Here is a 17,681-nt window from a genome sequence, read left to right on the forward strand (position 1 = left end):
AGTCAGGAACTGTTTGATGAGAGGCTGAGAAGAGATGTGGCTCAGTACTGTAATGAGCTGAGATGGCAGAGACATGAATCTTAATGGAGAAAGATAGGCCTCAGTGGAGCAGCTCTGCTAGGTAATCAAGGATTTGGGGTAAGGAGGGCACAGCTGTGTCCTTTCAAGACCAATTCCAAGAATATAATAAATCTTTTCCACTTTTCAGCAGAGGATTTCCTAGTACTAGGCCTTCTGGCCTCAAGGATGACGTCCAGCACCTGTTTGCTGAGAGCTGTTGGTGTATTCAGGGGATAAGCCAGGCTGCAAGGTTTAGGGTTTGCAACTGTGGATGCAAAATTTGTCCACCCCTGCTGAGACAGCAGGGATGGTGTGTCTGATGTAGGTGCCAGGGTGGTACAGTCAGTTGTCAGACTGCATAGAAGTGGGTACCAGTGCTGGCATGGCCAGTCTGGAGCAATAAGGATTGCCCTTGGCCTGTCCAGTTTGATCTTTAGTAGTACTTTTGAGAGGAGGTGCAGGAGGGGGTGGGGGGGGGGGAGAAGAGGCATAAATTGAGAGGTTTTCCCATGTGAAGGATAGGGCATCCACCTTCCAGGCCCTGCTGTGAGGGTACCTGGTGCAGAATTTGCTCAATTGGTGGTTCTCAAGGGAGGCAGAGAGGTCCACCTCCAGTGTACCCCACCTCTGAATTAGAAGTTTGAATGAGTTGGGCTACAATTTCCACTTGTGTGGGTCCAGTAGACTGCCAGTGAATTTTGTTTGCCTGGCAGGAACGGAGCTTGTAGGTGCACTTGGATGCTCAAAGCGGTGTTCCACAGGGCCATGGCTAACTAGCAGAGTGGTAAGAATGGGTTCCCCCCGTTTATGTACCACATAAATGTGGTGTCTGTCTTTATCAGGAGCTGTCCTGGAAGGATTAGGTATTTGAAGGCTGTCAGTATTCTGTACAGTTAGCATCTCTTTAAATTGATATGTGGGAGAATTGGTCCTGGGCTCCATTTGCCTTGAATGCATTTGCTTGCCATGCAAGCCCCACATGCATATTCTGATGAGTCTGTTGTCAGGGTTTAGGCAGCGAGGGATTGAGTGAAGGGCAGTCCCTTGTGGTTGAATGCTTCTGACCACCAAAGGAACTTCTGCCCTTAGACAAGGTAAGATAGGAATCACTGTTTCCAGGTCCTGAGAATGTTGACACCAGGAGACCTTTTACATACCAGGGAAGACTCCTCGTATGCAGTCTTGCATATGGAATTTGTAGAATGCATGAGGCCATGAACCCTAGGGCTTAAAGTAATTTTCCTTACAGATAGCTGGGTATTGATGGCCATTAGTTTTCAAGTAGTTTGTCAAATAGACCTGCTTTTCTGGAGTGAGGAATGCCATCTGGAAGTTGTGTTCAAGCTTGCCCCCAGGAATACAATGTGAATGGGCACCTGTTGTGATTTCTTTTCGTTGATTGTGCACCCCAGTGAAGGTGCTGAAGTAGCAATTCCTGACTGTCCACCTGAAAATCAGGCAATCATCCAAGTATGGGTAAGTTTGAATATTTCTCTGCCTGCAATATGTAATGGTTGGAGCCAGGCACTTTGTGAATACTCTGGGCGCAGTAGATAAGCCAAAGGGAAGTGCAGAGAACTGACAGTGCAGAGCCTGCCCTGAAACATAGATATTTTCTGCAAGACTCCCTGACAGGGATGTGCAGATAAGCTTCTTTTAAATCTAGGTGGCTGCACCTGTAAGAAATTTGACAGTTTGCATAAATTTAGCTTTTCCTCCATTTTTTAAGAACTTCTGCTTTGGTGCCAAACAAATGGTCCTGTTTAAAGGAGCATCTAGTAATTTTGCTTTGACATGATCTGACAAGATTTGTTCCTTCAGCCAAGCATGCCTTCATACTAGAGACCCAGTGACTGCAGCCCTGCAAGATGCTTCTAAGGCATCAAAACCACACTGCAAAATATGTTTACTAGCTTGATTGGCAGAATGCATCAACACTTGTAAGGCTTTATTTTGCACAATCCAAAGTAACACCATTTTCTGTTTTATTAGTTCCATAGGTTGCCGGTACTTCAACCTGTGAAACTGGGAATTCAAAGCTCTGATGCAAGAGGCGCAGACATATATACACCTTTTTTGCCCCATCTGTCTAAAGCTCTTTAATCCCTGTCTGAAGGGGTAGGGTTTTGGGCTGTAGTAGCCTTAACGCCTTTAGGTCCCCGAGAAATGGACTCTGGAGAAATTTGAGAATCGGGTACTCTGTAGTACCAGTCAGGTTTTCTAGGGGCCGGTGGTAGTGTCAGAAGTAAGACTGGATTCCATGAAGACATCTACAATATCCAGGACAGGGGGTATAGCTGTGCTGAGGCAACTCTAAAAATTCTGAGTCTTTGGACTGAGGATAGTCCTGCAGCAGAAATGCTCTTAAAGTATGCAAGGTTTCACAAAAAGAAAAATCCTCTGGCGAGGAGGCAGAGGGAACGGATTCCTCTGGCGAGGAGGCAGAGGGAACGGATTCCTCTGGCGAGGAGGCAGAGGGAACGGATTCCTCTGGCGAGGAGGCAGAGGGAATGGATTCCTCTGGCGAGGAGGCAGAGGGAATGGATTCCTCTGCATCCGAATCCTCATAGGTTGATAAGGGTATGTCCTGGTAATAAGAAGGGTCAGAGTCATCGGTTTTCCCAGTCTGTAGAATCAGAAGGAAACAATTTTGTCTTTTAGCAGCAGAAGGAAACAATTTTGTCTTTTAGCAGGGGAAGGCTGGCTTCCCCTAATTAAGAGTAATAAGTTCTTCAGGCATTTTGAGCATTTGTTTTTGTGGCATGGGAGCTTGAGCATGCACTTTGGTCGGTTTTCTAGGCGTAGTGCAAACTCTGGGCCTGAGAAACTCTGTAGTCTTAGCCAAGAATGAAGTTGGTTGGTTTAATACGAACATCAGTAGGTCGGAATACACCCTCAGAAGCTGGTGCCCACACAGTAGGTCGGAATACACCCTCAGAAGCTGGTGCCCACACAGTAGCTCCGGAACCCATCCAAGGTAGAGATATCCGCAAGTTCCATAGTTGAAGCAGCATCTTACGGCATACCAGACTCAGAATGGGTTGCATCAGAGGCCTGCGAATCTGTAGAAGCTGGCATCGGGGGCTGCAAAGGCACCTCACCAAGTACCAGCGGACTGGCGACTAGCTTAACTGAAGTGTAGTCAGCTTTGGACCTATACTGTCTTTTCAGTAGATCGGTAGTCAGACAGCTTAACGAAGCCATTTTGGAATATGGAGAACACAAGGAAAATTTAGTGACAAAGACAGCCCGAATGGTTTGGGCGTTAAGGCACAAAACCAACAGCGAGGGACGCCATGGTCTGGGCCTAAACAGGTGACGCAGTAAGAATGAAAATCTCAGTGAGGTATTTGCTTTCCACAGGCAAGACAGTTAACTTGTTCTGACATCAGATGGGGATCCCCAACAGGGTACTTAGCTTTAGGAGACTTCAGGTCTGAAACTCGAAAAACGAAAATTTCAGGTAGCGGCCAACCGGCACTTGTGAACTGCTTCTGCTTCGGGCTCCTCCACAGCAAGAAAGACAGATGTAATGGCGTCAGCTGTATGGTTTATACCCTTGACGACCTGACGTCATGAAGAGGTGACCACATCAGACGCAGAAATCCCAAGACTCTGGTATGCGGGCCGACTGAGGGCTACCTGCAGCAGATAACCCAAGTGTGAAGACTGCAACAGTGAAACACGAACATCTTAAAGGTACCTTCATCCACCCCAACCAACCACAAATATTAAAAGAGTTTCTGGAAGCAAAAATACATGTGGCTGTTCAGAGTTTAACAGGGACTTCAATAGCTGTGACAAGTTCAATTACAACAGTATGGGTACAGTGAAAAAAAAAAAAAGCCTGCTGAAAATCCAATAACCTTAACCACAATCCTCAAAATGTGAGAAGTCCAAAACTGCAGTACCTTGCCATTATGTAACAGTGTGAAACATCCACCCCTAGATTTAACAAAGTTTCATAACTTGCTCTCTATGCTGAATCAGTGTTTTTTTGTACGGTCCCATCCCATCTCACACTTTTGACAGAGACAAAAGCTCAGTAACACTCCAGCATATTCAAATAAACTTAGCACTACCAACAGTAGTTTAATACATAATTACTTTTAACTGTGCATATATTCTTCATACTGTCATTCGGCTCACCTGTAATACAGAAAGTACAGTTGTGTACACTTACCATAAATGTAGATGTTAGTGTATTCACTGTTGCAGTCATTACATTTGGGTAATCTGCTGGCAGGTTGCCCTCAGTCAGCCTGAAAAACAAAATCTTGGGTCCTGAGTCAGCTGCAGTGTCCTCTTCCATGACGTCAGGGGTATAAAACATGCAGCAGACGCCATTTTAATCAATCAGTTTTTCTTGCCCCAGGTGTCCCCCAAATGGGGAGGGGGAAAAATTACACACACACACACACACACACACACACACACACACACACACACACACACACACACACACACACAATTTTAGAAATGTACAATATACCTTCAACTAAAAATCAAATACACCACAAAGGCTTTTGAGTATAGTGAAGGATAGAGAAAAGGTATAGAAAAGGGGGATGGTGGGTGGGTAACCCAGACTGCAACAGTGAATACACCAACATCTACATTTATGCAAGTGTACACATAAGTGTACACAAAAGTGTACTATGTTCTTAGTGTTTCACTGCTGCAGTCATTACATTTGGGTAGAATTCCAAAGCTATGGATTGGAGGATGGAACTAGACATCATTAGACGCGGCTATAAGGCCCTGCAGGACTGCAGTGGCAAAGCCTGCGCTGGATTTGGAGGAGAGGTAAATGATAATGCTTTGTGAAGGTGTGAACAGAGCTCCAAGTAGCAGCTTCTAGAATGTCTCTGGTTGGGACCCCCTCTGAGAAAAGCTGCTGAAGTAGAGGCAGCCCTGGTGGAATGATCTGATCCCCTTGGGCATAGGTTTATCATGGTGTAAATAGCAGAAACGAATGCAGTGGCTTATCCATTTAGAAATAGTCAGCTTTGACAGCCTTCCCCTCTGATCCTGCAGCAAATGCTACCAGTAGTTGCTCAGACTTTGAGAGATTTGGTCCTATTTAAGTAGAATCTTAATTGTCTGTGTACATCCAATGAATGCAGAATCCGCTCCCCCTTGTTCTGCGGATTTGGGTAAAATGTTGGCAGGTGAATGGTCTGGTTAAGAGCCACACTGGATACCACCTAAGGCATAAAAGGATTGGTCCTGTGGGACACCCTGTCCGGGTAAAATATAATAAGGCTCCACTGCCATGAGAGCCTGTAGTTCTGAAACCCTTCTTGCTGAAGTGACTGCCAAAAGAAAAGCTATTTTCCCCAAGACAGAAATTTTATATCCGCAGTAGCTGCTGGTTCAAAAGGAGGCAAGGTGAGTTTTTACAGCACAAAATTGAGGTCCCATGCAGGAAGTGGTGCTCTTCTGGGAGGCCTTAAATTTTGGCCCCTCTAAGACTCTGTTTAAGCAGTGAATGAGAAAAGAGGGGAGGCTGTCTTGTAATGGGCAGAGGCATGGATTTTTGAGAAAAAAAGATAGGCCCTTGTCCAGCATCTGTCAGGTACTGTAAAATCTGAGGAATATTGGGCTTTGCTGGGTCTATTTCTTGTGCTTGGTTCCAAGTACAGAATCTCTTGCATTTATTAGCATAAGATTTTCTAGTACTAGGCCTTCTGGCTTCCAAAATGACACCCATCACAGATTTACTGAGAGGTGTTTGAATAATTAGTTAATTAGCCATGCTACCAGATTCAGAGTTTGGATAGGAGTGTGCAGAATCTGAAAGTTCTGCTGTAACAGTAGATTAGGTATTTGACGCAAGTACCATGGAGGAAGTTGAGACATTCCTTAGAAGCGGGTACCACTGCTAGCGGGGCCAGTCCAGAGCAATTAGGATCATTTTTGTTTTTTTCCTGTCTGGCTTTTAGTAAGACCTTGGAAAGCAGTGGCAGAGGGGGAAAAGGCATAGACTGAGGTTTTTCCAGCTGAAGGATAGTGCATCCGCTTTCCATGCTTTTTTTGTGAGGATTTCTTGTGCAGAATTTGTCCAGCTGATAATTTTGGGGAGAGGCAAATAGATAGATGTCTGGGCTCCCCCAGTTCTGTGTCAACATGCTGAAGATTTGTGGATCCAGTTTCCATTCGTGAGGGTCCATAACATTTCCACTTAGGTCATCTGCCAGAGTATTTTGCTTTCCTGGCAGGAATAGAGCTTTAAGATGTACCTGGTAAGTCAAGGCTGTGTTCCACAAGGTCATGGCTAGTCTGCAAAGGTGGTAGGAATGTGTACCCCCCCCCCCTGCTTATGTGCCACATAAAAAACTGTGATGTTGTCAGTCTTTATCAGTAGTTGTCCTGGGTGAATTAAGTCCTTGAAGGCTGTCAGAGCATTCTGAACAACTAGCATCTTTCTGGTTGATATGCAGATGCATTCAGGGCAAATGGAGCCCAAACCAAATGCATCTCCCTGCCAAGTGGGCCCTCCAAGCATAGTCTGATGCGCCTGTAGTTAGGGTTTGGGTGGCAGGGGGTAGAGTGAATGCCAGTCCCTTGTTTTGGTAACTGGTCTCTGCCCACCAAAGAAATTCCTGTTGTAGGCAGGGAATGAGAGGGATCATAGTTTCCAGGCTGTGATAATGTTGACTACATAAACTCACAGTACCATTGAAGTTTCCGCATATGCAATCTCGCATATGAAATTATTAGAATGCAGGAAACCATGAACCCTAAAGTCTGCAGAATTGGTCTTGCAGATAACATACTTCAAACAAATGGCAACAAAAACCCAGTTATCAGTTGCCTTTTTTGGTCTGGCGTGAGGCAAGCCATCTGGGCAGTTGTATTCAAGCTTGCACCCAGGAATGTAATTATTTGAGAGGGTACCAGTTGAGATTTCTTTTCGTTTATGGTGTACCCTAGGCATGCGAGAAGCCTTTTTACAAACGCCAGATGTTGAAGAGTGCCCTTGTCCTCTGCTTGAATGAGGATCATCCAGATAAGGATAAAATTTGAATGCTTGTCTGCAAAGTGCAATAACTGATGCCAGGCACTCTGGTCGCAGTAGATAAGCCAAAGGGCAGTGCAGAGAATTGGCAATACAAAAAACCTGCTTTGAAGCAGAGGTATCTTCTGCAGGATTCCCTTATTCGGATATGCAGGTATGCCATAGAGACACTAACTTAAGAGGTTCCTGCCTAGCATAGGCAGTAGTTTTTGTAAAGTCAGCATTTTGAATTTTGGAATGCCCAGGTATGTGTTCAGAATCTATAAGTCCAGTATTAGGCGCCAATAATGGTCTTTCCTGGGTACCAGGAAAAGTCTAATAAAAACCTTGCCCTTTTTCATTTACTGGTTGAATAGCCCCCATATTCATGAGGGACTTGGGCTCGTTTCTGGGCCTCTGCCCACTGGTTTTGTGGCAGATCCGGCCATCCGTTTGGAATTGGCAAGTTACGGAAATGAAATTTGTACCCTTGGGATACTACGTTTAATACCCACTTGTCCTGGGTAATTAACTGGCAATTTTGAGTGTGAAGTGCTAGTCCCCCACAAGGAGGCTGTTAAAAGTTAAGTGCTTGGTGCTGGTAGAGGAAAGTCATCAAGACTGCTTACTGTAAGGTTGCTTTGTTTCATTCAGATATGGAGGTGGGGGCACCCCCATTGCTTTGATCTGAGGCACCCCCATTGCTTTGATCTGCAAGAACCCTGCGATTGGTATCTGGAGCCTTTTTTGCGGCTGTGGTATTTGGAGCCTTTTGAGCGGCTGGACTTGCCCCAAGTGGCTCTGTTGTAGACAGGAAAGGACCAATTTTTAGTAGGCCAGTGCCTACTGAACCCTGGGTGGCTGCACTTGCAAGAAATCTTTTACAGTTTGCATAGATTTAGCTTAGTCCTCCATTTTCTTTAAAACCTCTTCTGCCTTATTACCAAAAAGAGTATCATGCTGTAAAGGTGCATCCAACAATTTAGCTTTAACATGACCAGGCAGATTTTACTCCTTGAGCCAGGCATGCATTCTAATCACAGATCCAGTAACGGCGGCCCTACAAGAGGCATTCAAAGAATCAAAACCACATTGCAAAGTATGCTTTCCAACCTGTTCTACTGAATGTAATAATTCCTGTAACTCTATTTTCCACACAATCAGAAATAAACATCATTTTCTGTTTCAATAAGCCCACAACATGCTGTTTGTATTTAAGCATATGAAACTGGCAGTTTAAAGCCCCGACTGCCAAGGCTGCAGACGTATAAACCTTCTTACTCCCATCTATCCAGCGCCCTGGAATCTCTATCAGAAGGGATAGGATTTTTAGCTGTAAGAGGCCTTTACATCCTTAGGACCCTGAGAAATAGTCTCAGGATCAGCAGCAGGATTTTTGAAAATAAATTTGTAGGAGTCAGGAACCCTGTAATATCTGTCTGGCTTACTAGGAACCGGAAATAGGGAATCAGAAGCCATGCTTGATTCTGAAAACACAAACAATGTCCAATACAGGAGGTACTGCCAAAGGCCTATTCTGAGGGAGAAGGAAATCCCTCAGCCTCTTTTTTTTTTTTTTTTTTTTTTTTTTGATTCAGAGAAGTCCTGACTCTCCCAGTGAAAAATGTTCAGGTATGCAGAATCTCCCCAAAAGAGTCCTTGGGAGGAGATGCAGATGGGATGGATTCTTCTGTATCAGAATCCTCATAGGGTGGAATAGAAAATTCCTGGTCAGAAGTTGACTCAGAAGAAATGGAAACCTGGTCTGAAGATTCATAGTCAGTGCTTTGCCTAGGCCTCTTAGCAGGGGGGGGGGGTTGGGAACCCCTAATCAAGGTGATTAAATCCTCAGCCATTTGGATAATCTTTTCTAGGCATAGGGGCCTGAGCACGTGGCCCATGCGTCATTTTTTTAGAAATAGAAATTGTTTTGACCTTGTTTTTGTTGCTGGCGTCAGTTTAATGTAGAAATTTTGAGACCTGAAAGCACCCTTAGAAGCTAGTATCTGCTCAGCGGCTCCGGACTCATCCAAGGGAGAGACATCCGTGGATTCAATACTCAGGATCTCGCGGCATACCAGACTCCGAATGAGTCTCTGTAGAGGCCTGTGACTCAGAAGTAGTGGCTATTGGGGGCTGGAGTACCAGCGACTGGCTTAGGAGAAGCTTAGTCTGTTTTAGACCTCGGTCTTTTTCTTTGCGTTTATGAACTCTGGTAGTCTAATTGCTAACAGACGACATTTCAGGATAATTAAAACTTGGACCAAAATATTTAGAAACAAAAAATATACAGACACTTAGTGCATTGGTTAAATCTAGCACAAAACCGACAGCAAGGAACGTTATGATCAGGGCCTAGGCAAGGAATACAGTACAAATGAAAATCCTTGAGGTATTTGCTTCCCACAAGTAATGCAATTATTAACTTTTACTGACATCGGTAAGGAGCAAGAAAATAGGTTTCCCCAACGAGGTACTTAGCTTTAGTTTGAAGACTTCTGTTCTGAAACAGAGAACATTTCAGGAGTCTGCCAACCAGCACTTGCTAACTGCTTCTGCTACCACACAGCAAGACAGATTAAAATGGCGTCGGCTGCATGTTTTATACCCCTCACGACATGGAAGAGGAGACTGCAAACGACGCAGGACCCAAGACTTTTGTTATTCAGGCTGACTGAGGACAACCTGCCAGCAGATTACCCAAATGCAATGACTGCAACAGTGAAACACAAAGATTAAAAAAAAGATAGCCACAGCAGGTAGAAACATGGGGGTACTAGGACTAGTGACTGCAGCACAGTCCCATTACCAACAGGAAGTAAACCACGGCTTCAGATACCTACAACAGAAAAATAACTCTCTCCATTAAGTTTCTAGCTCCATTACGTAGGAGTAACATACAATGTGGATATATAAAGTTCCAAAAAACTGGAAAATAGCCATTTCCAAATAAATATCCAACTAGTAAACAAAAACACAAGGACTGAAAATTGAAAGTTAGGAGTACAAGCTAAAATCCAAGTTTTGGTCCACAACTGACTACATTTACTGATTACCTACTCCAAAAATTAAACCACACACATTACACATGAGCATTTTACTTACCACAGTGGGTTTGTTCCACACAGTCTGCTGGCAATGTTTCAGAGCTCCACAATTTACAGCAGTTTTCAAATTCTGACACCAGAAAGCTGACCCTTTGGCACACTGTTCATCTCCAAGAAGAGGATTTGCCAGTGCTGAAACAAATTAAGACTTAAAATGGCCATTTAAAATTTCCAAAAGCAGGTACAAAGTGCACAGTAAAACAGATTACAAGGGTTATAGAGAGAAATAAACTTGGATAAAATACCTTCACACAAAGGACCCATATAACAAAATGAAAAGTATAAGAGAGTTTAACATGGGTTCATAGATCAGTACTAAGCTAACTGCCCTTGCGAGCCATTTTAAGCCTAGCCCTTGGGAGACTTGAACCCTGCACCTTGTGTTTGTAAAGCAAACACCTTAACCATTAGGCCACCCTCCCAAAAGTATCCTCACATGCCCGTTGCATTCAAATGTGTACAAACCACCACATTAGGTGGTGTGACAAAGAAATGTTCGTGTAACCATGAAGCATTGGTCCTGCAGCCAACACTAAAGCTAGTTAAAAACCCATTTCTTAAGAACTTCATATTCTAGACAGACACATTGCAATTTAGTCTACAAAAATGGGATAAATCTGGTACTTTTTATTCTAAAAATATATACAAAAAAAAGCACACTAGAAGGTGCAATCTTACTTACAAAACAACTATCCAATAGAGCATCATCCACATGATATTTTAAGGGATGAAAATTTTTTAGTGCACTGACAAACTAAAAACACAAAGACCATTTACACATTCGCATTTGAGTTTTGCACTGGTGACTGTGCCTGCTGACAAACAACCTGCAGCGAGTGCAACTACTGAGCTGGCACTACAAGCATTACCTTTATCTACTATTACATTTGGAAGGCTACAATCAATTTTAATTTTAGAGAAACCAGATACTCAACCGTAGATTAAAAGTCCAGGGGAGGGGGGGTCTGAAGGAGCAGTGACCCTTAAAAAGTATTTTACACCATTTCTTCTACTTGAAGATCTTGTTAAACTCAAATCACTACCCAGATGATCTTTCAAATCTTTTACTCCATACGAAACCGAACAAGCATAGACTTGCCAACTATGACCTGGGAGCAACCACAAAAATTAACCAGTCCACTTAGAAGTGAATTCACAATTAATGGTGATAAAACAATCACAATGCAAATTTAGCACAAATAAATCACTATAAAAAGACATTATGATCAATGTTACGAAGTTGTAGGTTTTCCCTTTCAGTCTATTAACCAAAAAGGTGGTGGTGGGGACAGTCACCCCTAATTTTCTGATCAGGGAATTACTGACAACACAGGTGCTGAGCAACACAAAACAAAACCACCACAAACAAGAGAGAATATTAAACAGTCAACCAATCCATGCAAAAAGCTTGAGAGCAGTTCACTCCCCAAATCCAGTCTTGTTTAAGCCACTGGTTTTGGAGGTCTTTCACCGAAGTAAAAAAAGTGCAGGACGAGATTTACAGCTGTGTGTGCCCATTCCACTTTATCCAAAAAGAGTACAGTTACACCAATTTACAAATACGATGACAAATCATACTACAAAAGAATAAAGCCTCGTGTAGCTAAACATGCCCACGGAGCCTGAGAGGCATCCTTTAACCTGAACAAGTAGGGGACCCCCAAAGGGCCCACTTTTCACTAAAAAAAATGCTTAAAAACAAAAGAATCTTTTTGTGGGAGAGGCAAAAAGTGCACTAAACAAGTGCCATCAATATCAACGTTTTGAGTGTACGATAAATACTGCCACCTTGCCCCTACATTTAAAAAGAGTTATCAAAAGTCACAAGTGCATAAAGTCTCTGAGCATACGGCTTTACTGAAGTAAAAGCTATATGCCACTGTTTAAATTTTCTGCCACTGCAGTCTTGGCCATGTGCCCCAAATGGCATCCCAGTGTACCATCCTCTTTGCCATACAAGACCACAAGACATATCTTGTTTCATCAGCTTATACTGAACAGAAGAGGCTACAATTTGTGTAGTGTTGTGATAGGAGAGAAATGAATGTGCCACATGGAACAACAAGAGTGGCAAATTAAAATGGGTACTTGAGAAAGTGAAAGGACCCCAAATACATTGCTGACGTACTTGGTTCTGGAATGCAATCTGGAATCAGATAAACTCTTAGTGCAATTGTTCAGACTATAAAACCAATGTTTTAAGGATTACTCTACTTACAAAATCTAAGTGTCATAAAGTAGCTAGACAGGACTACAATATTTATAATTTAAAATAAACCATCATTTTATCCATAAAAATGTCTACATTGTGTCTCTCAGCTTCATCTCCCCACTAATTGAACAGTCCGTGTACGTTTCATTACCTAAACACAAGTTGATCACTTCAAGATTTGTAATACATGCTGCTAAAGTCGCTTCCAACCTCGGACAGATGAAAAACTTTGGTGATCCAAGTCAAACACAAGTACAGCTACTATCTTACCCACAACAAAATTCTTTTGCCACCCTAACAAATATTCAATGACACTGAAACCACCATAGTGTACATAAACGTTTTGTACTCCTAGCTACCAAGAATGCTCATCACTAACCTATTTAAATGGTTTCAAGGATATATCCATAAAAAAGGTTACTTAACACAGAAATACAAAATTATAATCCCGGGACAATGCCCCCCCCAATCAACTATGTATTTTTACTCACCCAAGATAAAAGTCAAGACAAACAGCACCTGTGCTGCAACCTATAGGACAGAGTCCCCAGCTACCGGAATCTTGGGAGGCCTCCATGGAAGGATGTTCCGGAGCACTGCAGAGCCAAAGGATGCTCTCCCTCTGGAGATAATGTCCAATTTATAGTGATTGATAAAAGGTATGAGATGAGGCCCAAGCGGCTGCCGAGCAAATATCATCCAAAGAGACTAGCTCTAAAAGTCACAGAGGTAGACAGAGTAGAGTGGGCATGGACTCCCAGAGGTGCGGGCCTGCCCGAACTTTCATATGCTAAAATGATGCACTGAAATCCATCTAGACAGTGTGACTTTGCCAAATTTAGCTTTGGTAAATCTGTGTCTAAAGGAGACAGACAACTGGTCGGATTTCCTATGACCAGATGTCCTGTGGATGTAGAAGCGAAGTTGTTTATGCACATCCAATGAATGTAATTTGTATTCCCCTTAGTTATGGGGTAATTAGGAAAAAAAGACCGGCAGGTTGATGGACTGGTTAATATTTGACTCAGAGGCAACCTTGGGAAGAAAAAAAGAGGGATTGGTCACGAGGTAAACTCTATCCTTGTGAAAGGTCAAGTATGGGGGTTTTACACAGAGGGCCTGTAGTTCAGAGACCCTTCGAGCCAAGGTGATAGCGACAAGAAAGGCCGTTTTCCATGATGGAATTTAAGATCTACTGAAGCTACAGGCTCAAACGGGGGAGGTGTCAAGGCCTGAAGCACCAGCGTTAAATCCCAAGGAGGGACTACATCCTTCACTGGAGGTCTGAGCAGAAAGGTGCCCTTCAAAAAGGTCTTACACAATTTCATGGTGATCAAAGGGCCCAGTTCATTTCCCACGTGATGAGAGATAGCTGCTAGTTGAATCTTGACTGTGGAGGAGCTAGCCCCCTGATGAAACAGTCCTGACAGTCTAACACAGCGGGCAAAGGAGCTGTAAAAGGATCCAAATGTTTGCGTTCCGCCCAAATGGAGAAACGTTCCCATTTGCTGCTATAAATCTTTCTAGTAGAAGGCTTGTGCGCTGCTACTAGAATAGTTTTAACTGGGGAAGAGATACCGGGAGCCCTAGCTACGAGTGGAACTGGAGCAACCAAGCTGTGAGCTTGAGGATGCCCAGGTTTGGGACTGGGAGATCTAGGGGGTGGGATATTAGATCCGGATGGGGATCCAGAATCCAAAGAGGATTCACCAGATGAGACCAAAGGTAAGGGAACCAGGTTTGACGAAGCCAAAACGGGGCAATGAGGATAATACTGCTCCCCAACAGACTGGCTTTCTGAAGAAACTTCAGCATCAGAGGAAGAGGAGGAGGATAAGCATAAAGACTGGGAGGCCAAGCATGCACCAGAGCATCTCTCGGGGGTTAACCCGGAGCAGGAAATGAGAGCTAAGCAGTCGTAACATTTTGTGTTTGAGGGAGAGGCAAAGAGATCGCAACAGGGTTGACCCCATTTGGCGAAAATCCAAATCGCTATCTTGGGAATCAGAGACCACTCGTATGTTAACAGGATGGTGCGACTTAGTTTGTCCGCTAGGATGTTGGACCGTCCCAGAATGTGCATTGCTATGAGAAAGCGGTTGGTGGAGATCGCCCATTCCCACACCCTCATGCCTCTTGGCAGAGTGGGTAAGACCTGGTCCCCCCGTTTGTTGATGTACCAGACAACAGACACTGTCCGTCTGAATCGCAATCGTTCCTACAGGAAGAAGGTCCTGAAGTGCTTGCAACGCTAACAGCACTGCCCTCATCTCTAGGATGTTTATATGCAGTGAGATCTCCGTGAGGTCCCACGTGCCTTGGACTGTCCTGCCCAAACAATGCCCCCCCCACCCGTGGTGGGAGGTGTCCGTGGTCACAGTGGCTAGTGGAGAGGTCATAGAAAAGGGGCGTCCTTGCTGGAGGTCCGGAGATTGGAGCCACCATAGGAGGGCCCTCTTGCAAGCCCCGAGGGGAACAGGATGGCTCAAAGGATAGTGAAGAAAGGACCACTGGACCTGAAGGGTCCATTGTAAGACCGTCATGTTCAAGTGTGCCATTGGCAATAGGTTGATTGCTGCCATCGAGCCAAGAGCCCTCAGGACCAATTCCGCCGGGGGAACTGGAGATTGCAGAATGGCCTGCACGTGTAGCCTCAAGGTTAGTAGCCGGTCTGTGGTAAAGAATGCTAGGAGTTGGTTTGCGTCTAATCTGGCCCCTATGAAGTCTATGGTCCGAGTCGGAATAAGAGACTACTTCTCTATGTTGATAGTGATCACCAGCCGGGGAGCTAGATGAAGAAAGTAGTTTCTCGCTGCACAGAGTAGATGCCTTGTCGGGGCAGTCAGGAGCCAGTCGTCCAGGTACAGGAAGACCTGAATTCCCTGGAGCCTCAGGTGGGCTGCTATCCCTGCTAACACTTTGAACACCCTGGGGGCTGTGGTGAGACCAAAGGGGAAGACCCTGAATTGGAAAGGACTGGCTCCTAGCAGGAAGCAGAGGAACCTCCTGAATCTGCCTGTCCATCAGAATGTGGTAGTACGCATCCTTGAGATCTATAGAGCACATCCAATTGTTCTCTCGCAAAAGGGGGACAATGGATTGAAGAGTGACCATGCGGAACTTCTCTTTGGTTACAGACAGATTCAGGGAAGAGAGGTAGAGGATTGGTCTTGTCCCCAGTCTTTTTTGGCACCAAGAACAACCTGGAGTAAAACCCGGACCCGCACTGGTCTGGGGAGACATGTTGGATGGCTCTTTTCCAGCAAATGTTGGATTTCCATTGCTGCGGCCTCCCTCTGATCGGGTGGGACATCGGGGAGGTATATGGGGCTGCGTGGGTAACGAAACAAGGGAATCTGATATCCTCTGGATATGATGCGAAGCACCCAGCGGTCTGTCGTGATGGACTCCCAAGCTGCTGGGTGCTTCGAGAAATGCCCCCCGACTGCATCCAGAGTGGAACAGTCGGGCAACCCCTCAGGGGTGTTGCACGGGTTGGTCAGAAAAGGGTTCTCTGGATCTGAAGTTCCGCAGGCCCCCTCTGCCTCTAGGGCGGCGTCCACCCTGCCCTCTGCCACAGAAGGGCTGGGAGTCCGGAACGGGACGGGACTGTTGCGACTTCCGGAACCACATCATCTGTCCCTTTTGGTTCTTAGAGAAGGACCTCTGGGAAGCAGAGAAGCGGACTCAGACGGCAGACGTCTTCCCATCCTTTTCGCTCTGGACCAAGGTATCTCGCACGGTTTTGCCGAAGAGGGCAGAACCATCAAAAGGGGCATTAGCAAAAGACGCCTTAAAGGGTTCTGCAAAATCAGTGCCGGAGCCAGGCCTGATGTTTCATAACGAGGCCCGTTCTGCTGGCTCTAGCGGCTCCTTCCATGGCATGAGACAGTAGCTGCATAGAGATGTTAGATATGGATCGTAGAGTGGCCATCCGGGTGGAATGCAATTGTTTGTCCTCCGCTGACATGGACTCTGGGGGGGGGGGGGGTGACGCAGCATACTCTCCGATAAGGTCCCACTGCAGTCGGAGCACATGTGCCATGTAGTTCAGCGACCTCACAGAGAAGGTAGCCGAACTAAACACCCGCTTCCCTAGGGGGTCCATTGACCAAGACTCCTTGCTCGGGGGATGAACCGAGGAACTCTCCTGAGCAAGTTCCCTCTTTGTGGCCACCGCTACCAACATGGCATCTACAGGGGGACCCTTACTCCAGTGGGACTTGTCAGAGGGTGGGCTAAGAATCTTGTCCGGGCGCTTGGGGACTGGCTCCACAGTGTCTGGCTCCTTCCACGCCCTGGTAGTAATAAAGTCTACCAGGGGGTCGGCTGGAGGGAACACCCAAGAGGTAGACGGGCCCACTTCAAACACCTCCAGGAACACGGATTTGTCAGAGGTAGGCTTTGGGGCAGACCACCCCCCCTTGTTCTGAGCATCTCCATGATGTCACCAAATGGGACTTCGGGGCGTGATATTGGGGAGCCTTCCCCTTCCTCCAAATCAGTGTCCTCAATCAAGGACTCTGGGGATTCCAGGTGCCTCCTCTTGCACCTTCGCTTGTGAGGAACCTCCTCGGGGGGGGGGGGGGTCTGTCTGAGAAGGTCTCACCAGCAACGTCTTGTTCCAATGGAACTACCTGAGACGTCAAAGCAGGCTGTCCCTGGGGCCGGGTGATGGAAGTCTGGCACAACAGAGGAGTGCAGGGTGGAACCGTGGCAAGGGCCGGGGGCCTGGAATCTCTCGACAGGGCCCTCTCCACCACATCGAATGCTCAGGGAGAACTGCTCTCCGGGATCCGAAAGCAGACCCTCACTCGGATCCAGATGGATCGGAGCCGGCGCCGAAGCGATCGGATCCGATGGATCAGCATGCTCCGACCTGGACGGAGCCGAAGACATACAGATACCCCCGGATCCAAAGCTCAGCCCTTGGCTCCGAGAGCTCAGATCCGAAGAAAATGGACCCGACAGACTCAAGGGAAGCGTCGGCGCCAAAGTACCCGAGACTATCTGCGCAGACACATCCCCGGCTCCAAAGACTCCGAACCCGGGAAACGGGATGGAGAAGGAGCTATCGGGGCAAAGAAGGGGGGGGGTAGAGCTCCCCCCCGGGGGGGGGGTGAGGCAGGAGCACTCCCATCTGCAGTTGGGCCTGGAGGAATCTCATCATCCGGTCCAAATATGCATCCGAGAGACTTCGGGTAGATCGACAAGGCGGGACTGTCGCCTCAATGACCTCAAAGGAGATCGGATCTCCTCCTCATCCTCAGGACCCAGTGAAAAGCATGGGGACCGGATCAGA

The 17,681-nt window shown here is 46.0% G+C and overlaps 1 protein-coding gene across 3 annotated transcripts in view; it reads right to left on the minus strand.

The window, feature by feature from the left end:
- LOC122789296 (prosaposin) overlaps positions 1-17,681 on the minus strand; it is a 705,108-nt gene that overhangs the window by 648,161 nt on the left and 39,266 nt on the right. For all 3 annotated transcript variants that reach the window (XM_044056612.1, XM_044056611.1, XM_044056610.1), the window contains exon 2: positions 10,166-10,299. In XM_044056612.1, coding sequence (XP_043912547.1) covers positions 10,166-10,299 — 134 coding nt within the window. The remainder of the gene's footprint in view (positions 1-10,165; positions 10,300-17,681) is intronic.

Source organism: Protopterus annectens, chromosome 14.part0 (assembly GCF_019279795.1).
Source record: "Protopterus annectens isolate FY-2018-M chromosome 14.part0, PAN1.0, whole genome shotgun sequence".
Lineage (NCBI taxonomy): Eukaryota > Metazoa > Chordata > Ceratodontiformes > Protopteridae > Protopterus > Protopterus annectens.